General features: G+C 50.2%; 2 protein-coding genes and 1 long non-coding RNA gene across 8 annotated transcripts; 2 read left to right on the forward strand and 1 right to left on the reverse strand.

Moving 5' to 3' along the window:
* The first annotated feature begins 1,795 nt into the window (after positions 1-1,795).
* On the forward strand, positions 1,796-4,510 carry LOC122390373. The gene is made up of 2 exons (XR_006258139.1): positions 1,796-1,968; positions 3,812-4,510. It is a non-coding gene; the product is annotated as an uncharacterized LOC122390373 (long non-coding RNA).
* A 937-nt stretch (positions 4,511-5,447) lies between these two features.
* LOC122390390 (presequence protease, mitochondrial-like) lies at positions 5,448-18,495 on the forward strand. Of its 5 annotated transcripts, none has more exons than XM_043383291.1 (4): positions 5,475-5,495; positions 5,884-5,902; positions 6,978-6,979; positions 15,002-18,495. In XM_043383291.1, the coding sequence occupies exon 4, from the start codon at positions 15,089-15,091 to the stop codon at positions 18,065-18,067; it is 2,979 nt and encodes a 992-aa protein (XP_043239226.1). In that variant the 5' UTR covers positions 5,475-5,495; positions 5,884-5,902; positions 6,978-6,979; positions 15,002-15,088; the 3' UTR covers positions 18,068-18,495. The 5 variants fall into 5 exon arrangements, with proteins under 5 accessions (XP_043239225.1, XP_043239226.1, XP_043239227.1 ...); XM_043383293.1 differs by lacking the exons at positions 5,475-5,495; positions 5,884-5,902 and adding an exon at positions 5,558-5,725 and having other exon boundaries at positions 15,002-17,451; positions 17,871-18,061; XM_043383292.1 differs by lacking the exon at positions 6,978-6,979 and having other exon boundaries at positions 5,480-5,495.
* Positions 12,832-14,597, reverse strand: LOC122390391. 2 transcript variants are annotated; one of them, XM_043383294.1, is made up of 3 exons: positions 14,266-14,597; positions 13,858-13,962; positions 12,832-13,611 (listed from the first exon to the last, which is right to left on the reverse strand). In XM_043383294.1, exons 1-3 carry the CDS (start codon positions 14,275-14,277, stop codon positions 13,051-13,053), a joined length of 678 nt encoding a protein of 225 aa, XP_043239229.1. In that variant the 5' UTR covers positions 14,278-14,597; the 3' UTR covers positions 12,832-13,050. The 2 variants fall into 2 exon arrangements, with proteins under 2 accessions (XP_043239229.1, XP_043239230.1); XM_043383295.1 differs by having other exon boundaries at positions 12,832-13,500; positions 14,266-14,423.
* Positions 18,496-18,698: the final 203 nt, after the last annotated feature.

The raw sequence follows: 18,698 nt of genomic DNA on the forward strand, positions 1-18,698 counted from the left end.
GCTTCCACACTTCCAGAAACAAAGTTGAGACTACAGAACGATTTAACCGTACACTATGCAGAGTTGTACGGAATATCCCATGCTCTTCAGCTTATTAAGCAGCACAATATTCAAAAAGCATGTATTTGCTCTGACTCAAAGTCAGCAATATTAAGTCTTCAACGACCAGATATCACACAGCACATACACCTAAAAATACTGGATATACATCAACAACTCATCGAGAGAGAAGCCGAAATTAGATTTTTATGGGTGCCTGGACATAGTGGAATTAGCGGCAATGAGACAGCAGACCGCTTTGCCAAGCAGGCCCTAACACTGCAACACATAACTGAGACTCCATATGACTACTGTTCCATTCGTGCCTCCATTACGTACCATTGCTACAGTTACTGGCAACGCCTTTGGGACATAGACGGAGCTGGTACACAATTACATAGAATTAAGCCACTCATACGTAATTGGTCATCATCAAATCGTCATTCCAGAAAAGAAGAAAAAGTATTAACAAGGATGCGCATCGGACACACCCATCTCACTCATAACTTTATATTTGCTCACCAACCAAGACCTACTTGCCATCAATGCAGAGTAGTATTGGACATCAAACACATCTTGCTAGATTGTAGGAAATATATCACATAACGTCAACACATACAAGATTACTGTCGAGCACATGATATCACATTGTCATTACACGTTGTCTTAGGCGACGATCATCCTGGGTTACTTCAACTTCTCTTCTCTTTTCTCGTTCAAATAGGTCTACTCCATCGATTGTAGGCTGGTCATCTTATTTTGATTCACTCTTTCTCTCTCTACTTCTAATATAATATGAACACACACGGTGCGCAATGGCCTGTAAGGGCCGAAGCACCTACTCAACTAAATGAAATGAAAATTATCGAGCTCCCGCCGGCCGTAGGCTACCGCCAGGACCTATAATGACAGGTTTCAATGCCCACATTCGTGCAATCATGGAATTCGGTTGCGTGATATGGGGCGGAGCAGCAAAAACTCATATTGCGAGATTGGAGCGTATCCAACACAAGTTCCTGATGTGGTTGGGCAGGCATTCAAACAGTCCATGTGCTTCTCTTGACTATACTGATCTGCTTCGTCATTTTGGTGTCTTGCGAATTGACCAGCGGCTTGTTCTGAATGACTTGAACTTCGTGCAGAACGTGTTCACCGGCAGGATCGACTCCGGTGACATTCTTGCGATGTTTTCACTCGCTGTACCATCGCGAACTCGTTCCAAGCCTGTGCTGTACGTGCCTGCAGCAAGGGTTGACACAATCAGAAACGGTTTGTTCTGTCGCTTGCCACGAGCTGTGAACAGTCTATGTGAGAAACGGCCCACTGCTGACCTGTTCGGATCCCGGGCGGCGTTTAGAAGTCAGGTGAAGGCATTCGTATCGAGTCTGTAACCTTATTTATACATGTGTTAGTTAGACATAGGTAGGTGTGTGAAAATGTGGCGTATATTTATGCTTGTGACTCCGTCTGTAAATGGGGTGCACCTGTGGACGGTATATTTCAATACACAATACACAATACACAAAAAAAGCTGAGACGAGCTTCCTCTTGATCGACGTGCGTGCTTGCACTGATTTTAACGTTCTGAATATGAATATCTTGATGTGTGTGTATGTGTGTGTGTATGTATGGATGTAATGATTGTGTTAGCTGTCACTGGAACTTCCTGTATGCACCAATGATGGTGTGAAATAAATGGCATTATTATTATTATTATCATGGATGAAGTAGTACCTGGATCGGCAACTTCTCGATGTTTGTGACCACCGCTAGGTGGCAGTGGTGTCGAGCGCTAAGGACGCGGGGGAGCGGGTGCTATTCAAAACAATGGTCGGCGTCGCGTCGTAGGATCGTTTGCCTTGTTTTTTGAAAAGTTAAGCCCCTTTGGAGCAGATTGGAAGGTTTCAGAAGATGGAGGAAGATGGCAAGGTAAGATTGGTAAGGTTTTTTTGTGGTTGGAGGGTCTGAGTGGCCTAAAATATGACTGTAAAGAGCGGCTGTTGACGATACTGGCGCACATTGCTTCTCGCCATATGTCGTTAAAAATCGTATAATTTCCGTAATTGAATGGTTAATCACTTATTTATATGTTTAATTTTATGTTTTTATATGTTTGTTATATGTTTGACACATCATATCTCAAGCTTATACATGCCGCTGATATAGCCATGGTTTTGCTTGTGATACAATTTCGGTCTTGGCAGCGCATGATAGGTGGTGGATGATGCATTGTTAGTTGTGAATTGCTTAAGTTTTTGTTAAGTTTTTAGTTTAGCAAAATCAGTTAGTGTGCCATTATTTCTTAACTCAATATTTGTTCAACTATTGAAAATGGTTTATGTTTTATATTGTGTAGTGCCAATACCTACCTATAAATTGGTCAACTGCTCACTGTTCAGACTCACTGCTCACCCATATCAGTTTCCTACGTATTTCTCTGAACGGCTGACTAGAGTGCAACACACTTCAGGAGCAGTTGACTGGCATCATGTCATTTCAGCTAATTTTTATAACCTGCTTGCCAATGCCCTGATTTCATAAATAGTTGAATGATATTGAATAAAAAAACACATTTAAATAAATCATGTTCTCAGCCTGAGAAACTGAACCATTTGACAGTAAAAAGAAAGCCTAATGGCAGCCAGTGCCATTGTCAACCACAAATGACAAAAGAGTGCCGACCCTGGTCCCTGACATCAGCTTCCTTCTTTTCTCAAAGCCAAAAGGTCCAGAGTAGTACGAAGAAGTTTGTGAGTTTCCCTCTATTGAACCAGTATAACGCCTTTTGGGGCGACTAACGGAGCGAGCGAGAGGGTGGGCCTTGCACGTGCGAAATTTCGAGGGGGTACCTCCAACTGACTTGTGCACTGCACCCTACTAACCGGTCTCTAGCGATGTGCCAAATTTGAGCACAATCGGCTCAGCCGTTATCGAGATCTGGAAGCGGCGTCCTGCACGTGCGCACGTGCAACATGGGTCCCAACTGACTTTTGCACGGCACCCTACTAACCGGTCCCTAACCGTGTACCAAATTTGAGCGCAATCGGTCCAGCCGTTCTCGAGATCTGGAATCGACCCCTGCACGTGCGCACGTGCAGCAGCACCCCAACTCTGGCACATGGATATGCAGTGCCTAGTGGGTGCCTACCTACATGCCAACTTTCAGCGCAATCGGCCAAGTTGTTACCGAGATATTGCAACAATTAGAAAAGTGACACCTCTTCGTTTTGCACGTGGCACGTGCATAAGGGGTCACCCACATGCATCGGGAATAGTCCAATACTTGGTAGAAGGAATGAAGCTACCCTACAAAAATTACCGCATGTAAATCGGTCAAGTGGTTGCTGAGATATAAGCCTCGCAAAAGCGTCCGCACGGCCGGCCGGCCGGCCGGCCGGCCGCTCATACTCAGAAATTTCCGTTATTCTACGTAAGACTCCGCTCGCTTCGCTCGCTCCGTAATGATATATAACAATCACCTTTTTAGAACGAGTGCTAGCCAAACTGTGTGTAGATAGCAGATAGATTTAAGTAAGATAAAGCCATTTTAAACTATGTAAGCCTAGCAGATAAGATGTTAAGCTTTTGGGTACTTTTGTTTGGGAGTATCTTGTCAATGGTATTATTTATTTTATTTTTTGCCAACATCATCGCAATGTAAAATACTTTTTGTGATGTTGTGGGGAAACAGTTTGCCTTGGAATGCCCTCACTCTCCATTTCATTACGGTATGCTCAGGTATCTAATTTCCCTCTCTCACTCTTCGTTTCAGATCAAAGAGATGGGTTCAGTTTCCACGGTGTGCTGACTTGAATTGGCATCCTGTGATTTGTGATGTGAATTATGATGCACGCACTCGCAGGTGCACGCCCACTGCGGACACGTGTGACGTGACGGCAGCAGGCAGCCGTGGTGTGAACTGTGAACTGGCTCGGCCGAAAATGTTTAAGGTATTACAGCGTTTGTAACTGACTAACATACCCACTACGGGCATACCCATTGAGCGGATAATGCGTTCGTGTGCACCGTGTTTGCATTTATTCCCGATATACTCTGGTGGTAGGTGTGAATTGGAAACCAGCTTGGTGCTACGACACCGTTTAGTAGGCATGTGGCACGTCGTTTCTCGAAACCTACCTATCAGTCTATGCAATAATATGCATTGTATACATTGTGTGTCATCGTTCACCTTAGTTGTCATTGAACCTGTGTTAAATTCTGAACTTCAGGCCGAGACAGACTATTTCCACAGTCAGGAAATCGCACACGAGAACCTATTCAAATCCATTAAGTTGCAATAGCATCAATCGCACGCAAGGAGGTGCGTGTTATGGATGCGAGTGCGACCGGGGTTTATTTGAATAGGCTCTCGGTCTCGCACATGATTTCTGACTGCGGAAAGAATCGGTTTCAGCCTGTACTCAGTAGGCAATTCGCTCATGCGACGGCAAATATAAGTTCAATATGGAAACAGTTTTTTAACGAAACGGTGTATGGTAAGCTTATAATCCTGGAATGCTTCTTGATAGAAATTGTCAGTGGTGCAGATATTCGTTAATCGATATGACAGCATTTGTCTTGATCTTTATAAGTCAGTCAAAATGGCTGTAGCAATGATTTGGATGTTTCACGGCGGACGGCACATTTCCTCTGCGGTCTACCGACGACTGAGTTGGAATGCTCAAGCTGATCAGGGGCAACCCGAGTGATAGACAAAGTCGTTTGATCGAAGGTATTTTCAGGCAGCTGGCAGAAGGCGCCTGGCCTGGCCATGAGAGCTAACAATACGACGTGCTGAGGTAAAATCGGCCAGTCGCGCTCGGTAAACGACCCACCACACCATTCTTTCCAAAACGATACATAGTCTATGGAACCGCCCTGGACCGCTCTTCCGGAACCCGACACTGTTGGCCTATGCCAAACATAGCCGCGGCTGGTTCAGGCCATGTAACTTGCCGGTCATTTTCGGACTTCGCTGGTATCGGCCGCTGCCTGACTGGGCGGCGGCGGCGGGCTGTCCTTAGCAGGGATCAGTCTGCTCGATAGGTGGCAGCACTTTCGGGCGGTCGCGCAATACAATGGGAACTCCGCGGAGTTGCCGATCCAGGTAGTAGGTAATCCATGTTATTATTATTATTATTATTCGCAAATATGAAGCTACTGCCAGACTGACGGACATCTTAGCACTGCCCTTTTTGTTTTCTATCAGCTGCTGGCAGCCCGCTGTTGCTGTTACTTGGCTTATCATTGGTCAAGCTCAAGTGCTGTGCTTGGCTGACCAATGAGAGGCCAAGATTTGCCCATATGGATCTTCCTTATATGGTGAAACTGGCAGTGTGCTGATAAAAAGCGACAACCGAACAGCATCTTTTCTGCAAATGTTGTTACATTTCCGACGCGCACATTGCACTTGTCGGCTGCTTCTTCTCATTCTCGGGGAGGAGAGTTGTTGGAAGGTGGGTGCCAATTTATGCTAATTTAATGCCCAAGACAGGTGATTGTATTGTAACTTAAGTGGGGACAGGCTTGCGTGATGAAAAATTGTTGGACTATGATAGGATCGTGATAAAGCAATCCAAATCACTTGCGGTAGAATCTGAAAACCATGAAAAAAATCGCCTGGGGCGCTTTGATCAATGCTATTGAAATTGTCACTCGACATTCCTTATATTCAAGGCATTTAAAGGTAAAGAATTTCGGTATTTATTTACTTCAGGTCCGCAAAACAGACGGATCAGGATAAATAAAAGCCATGCACAAGATATTCTAAGACCTGATTTCATTTCTGATACTTATTCGGTATTTGTTGGTAATCAAGTATGCCCTTCGGCCCTCTGTTTTCAGATTCCACCAAAAGCTACAGGTGAAATCTGCTTTTGTACCCTGGGCTGTGTTTCACCAATGCTGCCAACGTGCTGCCAGCATAGTTACGTGGCAATTTGGGTTTCCATAGAAGCATCAACAAGCCCATAACTCCAAGCTCCAACATTACCACAAGTATGATGTCAGCTCGCAAAATGTGCTGGCAGTGGCTGGCAGTGTTGCCATAAAACACTGCTGTGGGCTCAAAATTGAATAAAAATCACACTTTAATAGCAACAGTTTGGTAATCAGCCTAGAAAATTTGGTGGCGGCGCGCTTTCGTTTTTGCAACCAAGGAGAGATGCTGCCGCTAGATAGGTATACTCAGATGTAGGTTGTAGGTTTGTTGGTTGCTACTAAAATTACTAAATATACTTAGTAAATATTTTAGGTTGTAGGTTATAGGATATAAGTTAGGTTATGATTGGTTAGTTAATGTTTTTTGTTTGGTTAGAAAGAAGCATCTCTGGGTATGGCACCTCTCCTTGGCTGCCAAAACAAGTGGGACACCTGCTTTATGACATGTGAAAATTGTTGATATAGTCCATTTACCCTGAAAATGGACAGGGTAACTCAGGGTAGGGCAGGGTAGTGGGACTCAAAACCGTGATCTCAATCTTGACAGCTCAAAATCCGCAGTGTCCCAAAATTGTGTTTGGGCTTAGGTGTCAGAGGGGAAGTTCCTCTCCAAAAATGGGGATAAGAGTGGAAAATTGCCAGTCAAATTACAGATAAGGCCCAAAAAGAGTGAAAAGGGATCAATGGCATAAATTTATGTACAAGTGTGGTAAAATGTAAGATGTAAAAAGAGATTCCATGCAAAAGTTTTTGTTGGTAAAATTGGGAGTGGAGAAGTGTTCTTAGAAATTAGAGATGAGAGTGAAAAATGATTTTTATTTGGATGTAGTTTGAAGTTTCCCACCCAAATCACCACATTTTGGGACACTGAAAATCTGTACCTACGTATCAGTTATCACTTATGATCCTCCTGCTCCAGCCTCCACTAGGCAGGTTCCTCTCATTGAAATCACTGTGTTGATGATACCTTTGTGCTTTGTGACATCATAATCTGGCAGCTGTCTCATGGCCACAGCCTATCACACTGCCTTCAGCACTTTACGGGGAAGTATGACACCTGCCTTCCTACTTCAAAGAATGTTTTTCTGTTCGAGCCTCAGGGAGTCAAATTATACTTAGATGGGAAGGACTGGGACCGAACTATGGTGTCAGGTGTAAAGTCAAAGGCATTTTTTATTTATTCAGAACCAACACAGAAATATTTTTTAAAATATGTGAATATGATAAGTGTTAGGTTTTTCAACCTCTTGGCCAATTTTTGACCCATTCTAATACACCTGATTCCTGGGCTGATACTTGAGGCAGCTTTGACAACTCAGTGGGCTGTTCACGGGCCCTGTGTGAGGTAGGACCATACAGGCTCCAAGCTCCACCCACTGCGTCCCTACGTCATCATTCCGTCACCGCACGCACACAGCGACTGCTGTGGTCGGTCGGGACCGGTCGGGATGAATTGTGCCGTCGTACCGACCATCCATCCCCTACCCCCACGCCTGTTGCACACACCGCACTCAGCACCCAGCAGTTTGCGGTGCCGTTGAGCAGCGCCCAGATTTCACACTCTGCCACCACTCCAGGTGACTCCAGTCTCCAACTTTGACTCAAACTCCAAAACTCTGCTTGCATGCAGCTATGACAGTCAACTCATTCCAAGTGCGTAGGTGCCATCATGGATGAAGTATTTACTGGATTGGCAACTCTCCCTCGATTCGCGACCAAATATCGCAGTGCGCATGCGCCAACTCCAGATAGGACGCCGGTGTTTGGCGGCTATGCGTTCCAATGATGGGACGAGGTGGTTGGGTGGTTTTTGAGCAGTTTATCTTCGAAGTTCAACTGATAAAGGATAACGGCACTGTTTTTCATACTCTTTATGAGTTGAGAAGGATTTAACTTTAACACGGGGAGGGGCCGACGGGGAGGGGGGCGGGTCACTCAGGCGTCGCCCCACCCTGACGGTTTTTTTCGCGATTGATCGTATGGCGCTGGGGATAAAGAGCTGAAACTTGGAACACCAGGCCTTTGATTCAAGCCGGATCTTGTGAAATCAACCACATTTTCAGGTCGGGTCAGATCACTGACCTATGACGTCATACGTAAACCTCTGCCGTTCTGCACGGTCCTAAAATAGTTCAATGCTGCAACTTCGCAACGCCCTCAGTGCCAGACGATTTTCACTGGAAGATGAAACTTAGCAGGGCCGCAGAGTCGATGAATTTTCGATGACTCCGACTCCCACTTCTACTCCCACTCCGGGCAGATCTGTCGACTCCGACCGACTTCAACTTCGACTCCGACTCTGCAGCCTTGCCAGGTCTGCGGAGTCGATGGATTTTCGGCGGCTAGACTCCGGTTCGCAAAATCGACTCCGACTCCGGCCCCGGTCAGAACTGTCGACTCCGGACTCCGCAGCCCTGCTCCCAAGACCTCTTTACTTGTATATATTGGATTTTTCTTAAAGGGCACCTGAGGCCAGGTCGCTAACATGACCTCACCATTATAAGCCACTATTGTCATTGCGGGGAACTATGGCAACTGTTATTTTGGTGCCGGAAATGATCTCATCAAATCGAGTTAGCGAGTCGCAAAAGCCATCAATGGACTCAGGAAGACCATTGAATCGAATAATAGGTATGCAATACAACCTCCTTCAACCAACTTCGTGACCTTAGTGACTTTGAGCTGACTGGCCTTGACCTGAGGTCCACACTCGAGTTGACCTTAGGTATCCATCCACCAAGCAAAGAATATAGCATTTGACGTGCTGAAGTAAGAAGAGCCCGTTAGTGCCGAAATTGCGGCTCCGAGATTATTTTATAGCGAAGTGATTTGTTTCTTTGTTTGTTTTGTTGGGTTAGGCCCTTTCGGTCTGACGAGACCATTTCAGAGCCGGAACGATGATAGGCAGTGGCGGTGGGACAACTTCAATTAAGGGGAACTGCCGACTTTTGATCCCATTCTTTCCATGCAACGCCCATGGGGCTAATGTTAAAATGCCAAAATCAAAGGGGGTACGGTACTCCCCCCCCCCGTTCCACCGCCTATGATGATTAGAATTAGGGGAGACATTGGTCTTGGCAGGCACTCTTAGGACTTAGTGAGTCGCCGCCCGCCGGGGCTGAGCCCGTCCGAATGGACGGGCCGACCAGCCTCCCAAGTAGGTACGGGGACCCGCAGTTGCTACTGTACACGAACCCCAACTCTAGCCGTCTGTCCTGTCCAGTAACAACCGATAATATTGATATCGACTGCCGGTCCCTATACAAGAGCAGCTGAGGTTTTCTGTGCGTGCCCTCTGACAGCTTATCTTTGTTCACTGTGAGGGTGCTGAGACAATTTACTCAGGGTCGCTGTACACTGTACAGTAGCAACTGCGGGTCCCCGTACTCTGCACCCGGTTACGGGTGTGCTCTGGCGGAGCTGCCCGCATGGGATAAAGTTGCCCGTCCAGCCCGGATCAGGGGGTTGAGGCGTGGAGGAAAAGGATTTGACTATCCTGAGGATGGAAAAGATTGAACAGTGTGTTATCAAAAGATGGTGATGCGTGCATTTTACGCCGGCATAAGAGCTTGGCGACTGGGCATGCACGTCCTCTGCCGAGACAAAATGTCTTACCCCAATGGTCCGATTACTTCGTTGAGGACAAATATGGACTTACTGGACGTTCCCGACACCATAACTTCGTTTTAACGCACCGCACCCAGCCGTTCAATCCCTAAATTCGATTGATCTTGGCCCGCAGTTTACCACAGGGATTAGCGCCCAACCCTCCGCCGTCCTATCTCACCAAGCTTCACCACTCCGCCGCTAGGTGGCCAGCCGTGGTCGCTTACATCAAAGGCGCCGACGGAGAGTTGCCGATCCAGGAAATCTCTAATCTTATTTGAAAATGAAACTTATTTGAAACTTAAAATGAAACTTATGTGAAAATCAGTACTTATTTTCACTCAATATTACAAAAGCTATAGGGGAGACCCGGGAGTTATGGGCCCCTTGGAGGTAAGGGCCATCGCAGTTTTGAAGAAGTGTATATTTTTACTCATTTGACCAGGTAAACTGGTAGCAGCCATTCCGTCATACAACCCACGTGATTTCCAAAGTCTTCCTCAGTCTTCTTTGGCAATGAGCGGTAATAAAGCGTTTTTGCCCTCTTCGGGTAAAATACAGTACATACGTAAAATTTGTGATGAATTGAACCAGGCTCGTTTTTGATGTCAGACCATCTCTAAGATAGAGTTGCAATTGCAAGCATGCAAATTAATCCGCGACCCGTTGGGGGGCCAAGGCCCCCCCGGCCCCCCTGTAATTTTTCGGAGCTAACTCAGAAACGGCTGCGAATTTCGACTTGAAACATTCAGTACCTCTCCGGACATTAATTTTACACAATCCCTGAAAAGAATTAGGTCCCAGGTCATCTCAGGTCACGAGCTATAGAGGTCAAACTGAGGTGATATTCGGCGATTTTTCGTCGAAAAAGTTGTTCACGGAGAAAAATCGCAGAAAATCATGGTTTTAACTTAGCGACTCAAAAATTGGACCGTAGGTATAAAAAGTATGGCAAACAAATTGGCTACCTATCTCGAAATTTCCAAAATATAAAAATATCTAGATCTAGGGATTTTCTAACTCAAAATTTAGATTTCTTGAGATATTTTTTGAAATTTGGAGAAATTTTCCAATACCGGAATATTTGTTAGAGAACCCCTTACTGGCCTCACACATGCCAAAAATTAACAAAATATCTTTAAAACTGCCTGAGATATAGCCATTTGAATGACTGAAAAAGTAGCGACTGTTCTTATGACGTCACAACATTTTCGGTATTTGTGCTTGAAATCAGTCAGGAGTAATATTTATGAATCTTATCAACCTCTTCCTGACTGAATGTGATCCTTTACGTGACTAAAGTCACTTTTACGTAAAAAATTGTTTTTCGTTGTAAACCGGTACAATTTGACCTTATTTGGCCTTCCTGTGACGTCATAGGTCCAAGAAAAATGGTCAAGGAGGTTTCTGTGGATGCATATATACATGACATGCCTTCATAAAGAGTCGAATATTCACAATTTAAAGGAAAAGGGCCACCTTTAACATGGGGATTGAAACTGAGATAGCCATCTTGTAGCCCGTGTCCGAAAACCTATCTGATTACCTCCTTACGGCCGATTTCGGCCTCCATTCGTAGTTATCGGCAATTTTAAAAGAAAATACGCCAGGAATGCGTCCTTATCCCAGGAATGCGTTCTTATCCGACAATACAGCCACCCGCGGCGAGGCTTTGGTTTTTTTACCAATCAGCTCCAACCAGCTCAGCTTTAACCAATCAGCTTATCTGACACAATCCGACGAGTCTGTCTTCTGAACGCTGATTGGCTTGAGTGTGACGTCATCGCTATGCCATCATACAGTAGGTGCCGTAGAGAGTATCAACATAGTACCAATATGTTAAATAGTTTTAAATACTTTTTAGCGAATTGTGCACTTCTGGCACCAGTTTTGAAAAGAAAATGAAAAATAATAATGTCAAAATGAAAAACAACGATATCTTCATATTTCACGAAGGTGGCCCTTTTCCTTTAACATGTCTTTCCTTACGATTCACCAAAGTGTTTTCTGATTGGTCGAGGCTGACCCCTGTTGTGACGTCACGGGTCATCATCCACTCAGGTGACTATCCACATGCCAGATCAGATCTATCATATACATCATATTCAGACTCATTTTGAAAACTTAGATTTCATTTTTATGACCGACTTCTCGTCATTGCAAATTGGACTGATAATTGATTTGACTTTATTTGACCTCCCTGTGACGTCACAGGTCAAATATCAAGGTCATCGATATCCTATCTTGTGCATTTCGATGAGCTCTTTCGATTGCCGTTTGAATTTTTCCGATCCGGCTATTGGTTCCGGAGATACCACGGGGGCCCTTTGGAGGACGTGGAACCTGCCAGACCTCAACGGGGCGCGGGTTAAGACTTGATAGACAATTTGAAGCTTTCTTGCAAGATTATGAGCCTGACGTCCTAACGGGAGGTTCGGGCCACCTACCCCCGTTGATCCTAAATCAATAAAATGATGCGTTCATTGAATGTCCTCTTCAATAAGTTTTATTTTTATCGCGCAAGGTCGAAAATTTAACTATAAATTTCATTCGAAATAGAAAAATATTATTCATCTTATTTCATGGAGCATGATTGAGTTTACCAAAATACCTACATACTTGCCCAAGTGACCTCCATGAAGTAAGCTGTTGGCCGCTTATGCGGTTCCTGGGCTCAAGGAGAGATCAAGGTAGATCCCATCTCTACGAGTATTGTTTTCATTGTCGAGAAAAGAATATGAAACATGGCACCGGCCCATACCTCCCGGGCCACGGCCCATACCTCCCGGTGTATTTTGATGGGTCGGAAAAGTGCATGATTTATTGAAAGTTATCTCGAGACAAAACATTTGATCCCAGATGCCTAATATCAGGCACACTTTGCAGGCGAAAGGCAATTTCACGTACACAGAGTGAAAAACCGGGTCTAGCTACTGGCCACTGGAAGAAAATTACCTGTTCACAATACCGGCCCATACCTCCCGGGTCTCCCCTAGTTACCCATCTGGAATATTGGAGTAACAATGGAAGGAAGGTTCCGGATGCCCCACAACTCCCCTCCCCCTGGTAGATGGAGCCTCTGGTATGAAGTATCTAGCTCTTTTGGTGATTGTAGTGCCCTGCTGCCAACTTCCCCCCCCCCCCCCCAAGTCCTCTTGTGGTCGTGGTGTACGCCAGTAAGGTCAGTTCAGACGGCTTGACGTTCCAAAGTGCCTCATATTTATGTCTGACTTTTCACATTCGTTATTGCCAGATGTTTTTTATTTTTCTAAATGATCTTCAAATGCACAGTGCATGGTCAACTAGCATAGTTACATCATTGTGAACACTTGAAGGATACAGTTCGGGCATGATCTTGCTGAAAGCGCATATCTGTTGCTCAGCAGTCTTGGAATAGTGGATTGAAGGATGCCATATCTCAGCCTCTGGAAGACACTTCCTTGTTTGTGGCCAACATATGCTGCTTTACTTGCGGAAATAGAACGGGTAGTTTAGGCTGCTGTACCCTAGGGCAGAAATGGGCGAGTAGAAGAATGTGGCAGCGTCAGCCTGCTGGTCAACGTCACGCTTCTTGCGGAGGATGAGGGGGTAGTTGTACCCAAAGCTGCTGTAGCCCAGGCCGGCGTAGGGCGTGGTGTAGAGCAGGGTAGCCGCGTCAGCCTGCTGATCAACGTCGCGCTTCTTGCGGAGGATGAGGGGGTAGTTGTACCCAAAGCTGCTGTAGCCCAGGCCGGCGTAGGGCGTGGTGTAGAGCAGGGTAGCCGCGTCAGCCTGCTGATCAACGTCGCGCTTCTTGCGGAGGATGAGGGGGTAGTTGTACCCAAAGCTGCTGTATCCCAGGCCGGCGTAGGGCGTGGTGTAGAGCAGGGTAGCCGCGTCAGCCTGCTGGTCTACATCGCGCTTCTTGCGGAGGATGAGGGGGTAGTTGTACCCGAAGCTGCTGTATCCCAGGCCGGCGTAGGGCGTGGTGTAGAGCAGGGTAGCTGCATCAGCCTGCTGGTCTACATCGCGCTTCTTGCGGAGGAACTGTGAATGTAATGGTTTTGGTCAACAGGCTGGACTCAGGGATTCATCGAAATTTAAGTAGCGTCGTCTTAGTGTGCAATGGTAGCTATGACACGTTAAATACTGTTCGTATCGAAACACGGAGATTAGAGCCGACACATTTGCTCCATCAAGAGGGGGCTGTAGCTCATTCGGCTGTCACACTCACGACTACCTGCCGAGGCGTCACTGCTGGGAGGCACCAAGGGCACTTTGCCAGCCACTTACCGACATGGGCATCCCGGTGCGGAGGGAGACGGCCGTGCTGCGGAGGCCGTGTGTCATCGGCATCATGGTGAGACCGCGGGCGGCCGCAACGCACAGCAGGATGATCTGCGGGGACGGGAGGCCAGTGAGCAGTGACTGCACGGCGGGCGGCGGTTGGCAGACAGACACGGGCCATCTCAAAACTGACAACATGGCGCATAGAAATACTCGACATGTGCGAAATCGGTGATAGAGTAAAGAATGATCAATGAACAACAACCTAGTTTTTGTATGATTCATTAGGACCGTCATATCATTCAAATGTGATATGTTTAGTTCATTATCCACTATAGCGAATTTTGACAGATGACGACAGTTTTAAGAGTTGCCTGTTTGGTTGCTGTGAGGTGCCTATTTTTCGTTTCTTACCGCGCACTTCATGATGGCCTCGTACAGCTACCGCTGTGCTGCTGCTGCTCCTGTTGCTACCTCCGCTGCTGAATGTCCATTTGTGTCCGTTGCGCCGTTTTATACTGCCACAGTGCGTCTGGGTGTGGTCCGTTTGTCCCCCTCCTCCCCCGAAAACCGGCCTCCGCCAGTCGCCACACCTCGCCGTCCCCTCCCCCGCCCTCCCCCTCACCGGCTGTAGTCGGAATAGGGAGTATGGGGGACAAGGCCCCCCTTATTTTCGCTATCGGTCAGTCGGTCACCGCCCCGCCCGACAGATTCACAAAGCAAACCGGCTGGACTTGCAGCTCGTGTTCGACTGTGGAGATGCAACTTGTCACTAGCAAAAAAGGGAACCGGTTTCAGCCGCGGCCGATGAGCATTGATATTAGATCGGAGTAGCTAAATGTACCGAAATATCAACACAATACAGGGCTGGACTGAAGTCTGAAACTGGTTTTTGTTTGTGTTTGTTATTTTAAACGACCACTGTTTCTCCCCCTTTGCTCTCAACTGGCACGCAAGTGCATGAAAAATCACCGCACGCCATGAGTAAAACAGCCAGCTGGCAGCCTCAAATGCATAATGTTGTCGTTGACGAATAACGATGTCACTGAACATGCCCAAAATCAGCCAACGTCATCCTTATAATATTGTGTGCCGCTGACTAGACGAGCGATGAGTACCGACTGCGCTGATGGCTGTGTGTTTGTTACAGAGCTCGGGGTGACGTCTGGACCGGCCGCTGACTCCTGTCTCGGCCGCACGGTACCTCCGTCTGCGCTGGTCTGCTGTCGGCGCCGTGATGCTGTGGCGCGTGTGTCGGTCGGCGGCGGCCGCGTGGCGCCGACCGCTCAGCCGGCCGCTCTCTCAGCTGCCGGCCGTGGACCAGGACGTGCACGGGTTCCGCGTGCGCCAGGTCCGCGAGCTGCCCGAACTGAGCGCCTCGGCCGCGCTGCTGGAGCACCAGACCAGCGGCGCCCAGTACCTACACGTGGCTCGCGATGACCCGGACAACGTGTTCAGTATCGGCTTCCCGACCACGCCACAGGACTCGAGCGGCGTGGCGCACATCCTGGAACACACGACTCTCTGCGGCAGCCGCCGGTTCCCCGCGCGAGACCCCTTCTTCAAGATGCTGAACCGGTCTCTAGCCACGTTCATGAACGCGTTCACGGCCAGCGACTGGACCATGTACCCGTTCAGCACGTGCAACGAGGCCGATTATATGAACCTGCTGGCGATCTACATGGACGCCGTGTTCGAGCCGCGCCTGGAACGGCTCGATTTTCTGCAGGAGGGCTGGCGACTCGAGCACGAGAACCCAGAGGACCCGAGCTCGCCCATCGTGTTCAAGGGAGTGGTGTTCAATGAGATGAAGGGCGCCCTCTCGGACCGTCACCGGGTGTTTGCCGAGCGCGTGCAGAATGCCCTGCTGCCGTCTCACACGTACCGCCATTGCTCGGGCGGCGACCCGCTGCACATCCCCGAGCTGACCTGGGAGCAGCTGAAGCAGTTCCACGCCACCCACTACCACCCGCGCAACTGCCGCATCTTCTCCTACGGAAACCTGCCGCTCGAGCCGCGGCTCAAGTTTCTCCACGAGCAGTACCTGTCGCGTGCGCCGGCGGTGGCCGCGAGCGACACGCGCGTGCCGCTGGAACCGCGCTGGGACGCGCCGCGCCGCGAGCAGCTGAAGTGCCGCTACGACCCTCTGTCCCCGCGGACTGACCGGCAGGCCAGCGTGGCCGTCAGCCTACTGGTGGGCGACGTCACCGACAGCTACGAGTCGCTGCTGATGACTGTGCTGTCGGAGCTGCTGGTGGACGGCCCGTCGTCGCCCTTCTACCAGGCGCTGGTCGAGTCCGGTCTCGGCGATGACTACACGCCGCATGTGACCGGGTTCGACAACTCGTGTCGTGAGACGGTGTTCTCGGTGGGTCTGCAGGGCGTAGCCGACGCCGATACAGATAAGGTGGTGGAGATCATCGACAAAACGCTGGCCGAAGTTGCCGAGAAGGGCTTCGAGCAGGAGCGGGTGGACGCCGTGCTGCACCGGCTGGAGCTCGGCCGCAAACACCAGAGTAACCACTTCGGCCTGGGCCTGGTGATGCAGGTGGTGGCGCCCTGGTTCCACGGCGGTGACCCGCTGGACGCGCTCAGTCTGGACACACACCTGGCCCGGCTGCGGCGGGAGATGGCCGACAACCCGCGCCTGCTGCAGGAGCGGCTGGCGCGCCTGCTGCGCGACAACCGCCACCGGCTGGTGACCGTCATGACGCCGGACTTGGCGCTGGAGACGGAGCTGCAGAAGAAGGAGGCGGACATGCTGGCCGGCCGCGTGGCGGCGCTGTCGGACGCCGACCGGCAGAGGGTGCTCGAGGACGGCCGACTGCTGCAGGAGAAACAGGCGGCCGGGGACGACGCCTCCAGTCTGCCCATGCTGGATGTGCGGCGGGACATCGCGCCGCACGCGCCCCGCGCCGAGGTGCGCCGCGAGACGGTGTCGGCGACACCGGTGCAGGTCTCCGAGCAGCCGACCAACGGGATCACCTACTTCCGCGCGGTGGTGGACACCTCGGGTGTGCCGGCTTACTTCCGGCCGCTGCTGCCGCTCTTCTGTCGGCTGGTGACCAGCATGGGCGCCGGCCAGCTGGACTACCGGCAGCAGGACCAGCAGCAGCAGCTGTGGACGGGCGGCCTGTCCGCCGCCGTCACCGTCACCGACCACCCCAGCGAGCCGGGCCGCTACGAGGAGGGCATGCTCCTCACCTCCTACTGCCTCGAACAGAACGCCGAGCGCATGTTCGGCCTCTGGGAGGACATCTTCACGGGCGTGACGTTTGAGAACCGCGAGCGACTGAGCAGCCAGCTGCAGATGAGCGCCGCCGAGCTGGCCAACAGCGTGCCGCACGCCGGCCACCAGTACGCAATGAGCTCGGCGGCGGCCGGCCTGACGGGCTCGGCCCAGCTGCGCCAGCTCTACTCGGGCCTGGACCAGGTGCGCTACGTCCGGCAGCTGGTCACCGACGGCGAGCTCGACATGACCGTCACCAAGCTGAAGATGCTGGCCGAGATGCTGCTGATGAAGGACGGCATGCGGTGCGCGCTGAATGGAACGGCTGCCGGCCTGCCGACGGCTCTGGCTGGCCTTGAGTCGCTGCTGGTGCGCGCGCTGGGCGAGGGTCGCGCCGAGAGCTGGGTGCAGCCCGAGTTCGCGCCCGCCGGCTGCCAGACCTATGTCGAGCTGCCGATGCCGGTGCACTACGCGGCGCGCTGCGTGCCCACCGTGCCGTACGCGCACCCGGACTTTGCGGCGCTGCGCGTACTGGCGCGTCTGCTATCACTGGGCCACCTGCACCGCGAGATCCGCGAGAAGGGCGGCGCGTACGGCGGCGGAGCGGTCGCCTCGCCGGCCGGCCTGTGGTCCTACTACAGCTACCGCGACCCCTCCTCGCTGGCGACTCTACGCGTGTTCGACGGCGCCGTGCAGGTGGCGCGCGAGCGCGATTTCTCCCCGGAGGAGGTAGACGGCGCCAAGCTGGGCGTGTTCCAGGCCGTGGACGCGCCCGTGGTGCCCGCCCAGCGCGGCATGCGACACTTCCTGCACGGCATTACGGACGATCAGTTTGACGAGCACCGATCGCGCCTGCAGGCGGTCACCAGGGACGATCTGCGGCGCGTGGCCGAGACCTACCTGGCGCGGCCGGCTGTCACCGGCACGTGCATCCTGGGCAAACAGTGCCCGGACCTGGACAGCTCGTGGCAGGTGCAGCAGAGCTAGCGGGGTGTGTGGGGGATGTGATAGGTGACCTGCGTGCTGCAGTGAGATGTCTGAATGTGATACAAGCGGTATTATGTATGGACGATGTCCATAGATTCAGGTAACTGCAGATGGGCCTCTCGTCCGTAGGCTCCAGCGATTGTTTGCTATGCAATTTCTGAGGAGATGGGATGAGAACTGCTCATTGTCTGATGTTCTGTGCGATGAATTATGCTTGCATGTCCTTGGATGTTGTGCAGCCTGGGCTCCATTAATGTCACTGTTGAGGGGCTTCTGGCTGCTATGTCATACCAAACGTCACGATCTCTTCAGGTCGTTCTAGCAGCACTATGTGCTGCAGGCTGCTATGCATCGTTTGTAGCGAACGTAAACGTGCAATTCGGGTGTCTGCCATCGATCCTGCAATAAAATGTGTCATTTCCTTGCTTGTTGCTGCCTTTGTCGGGCGTTTCCCTTGGCTCAGCACCTCAACTCTGTAACTGACAGGTTGGGTCCGCAAGCAAATGAAGGGCGCCCGGCCATCTGGGTGCTATTGGCAACTGGCAAACCATATAAATTGAATGGCAAACGATCTTGTTTATAGGTGAAGCTTTTTGTAGCCCTGACGGCTATAGACTCAATCTCCTACCCT

This window comes from Amphibalanus amphitrite, unplaced genomic scaffold (assembly GCF_019059575.1).
Source record: "Amphibalanus amphitrite isolate SeventyFive unplaced genomic scaffold, NRLGWU_Aamphi_draft 000394F_arrow, whole genome shotgun sequence".
In the NCBI taxonomy this organism is placed as follows: Eukaryota; Metazoa; Arthropoda; class Thecostraca; order Balanomorpha; family Balanidae; genus Amphibalanus; species Amphibalanus amphitrite.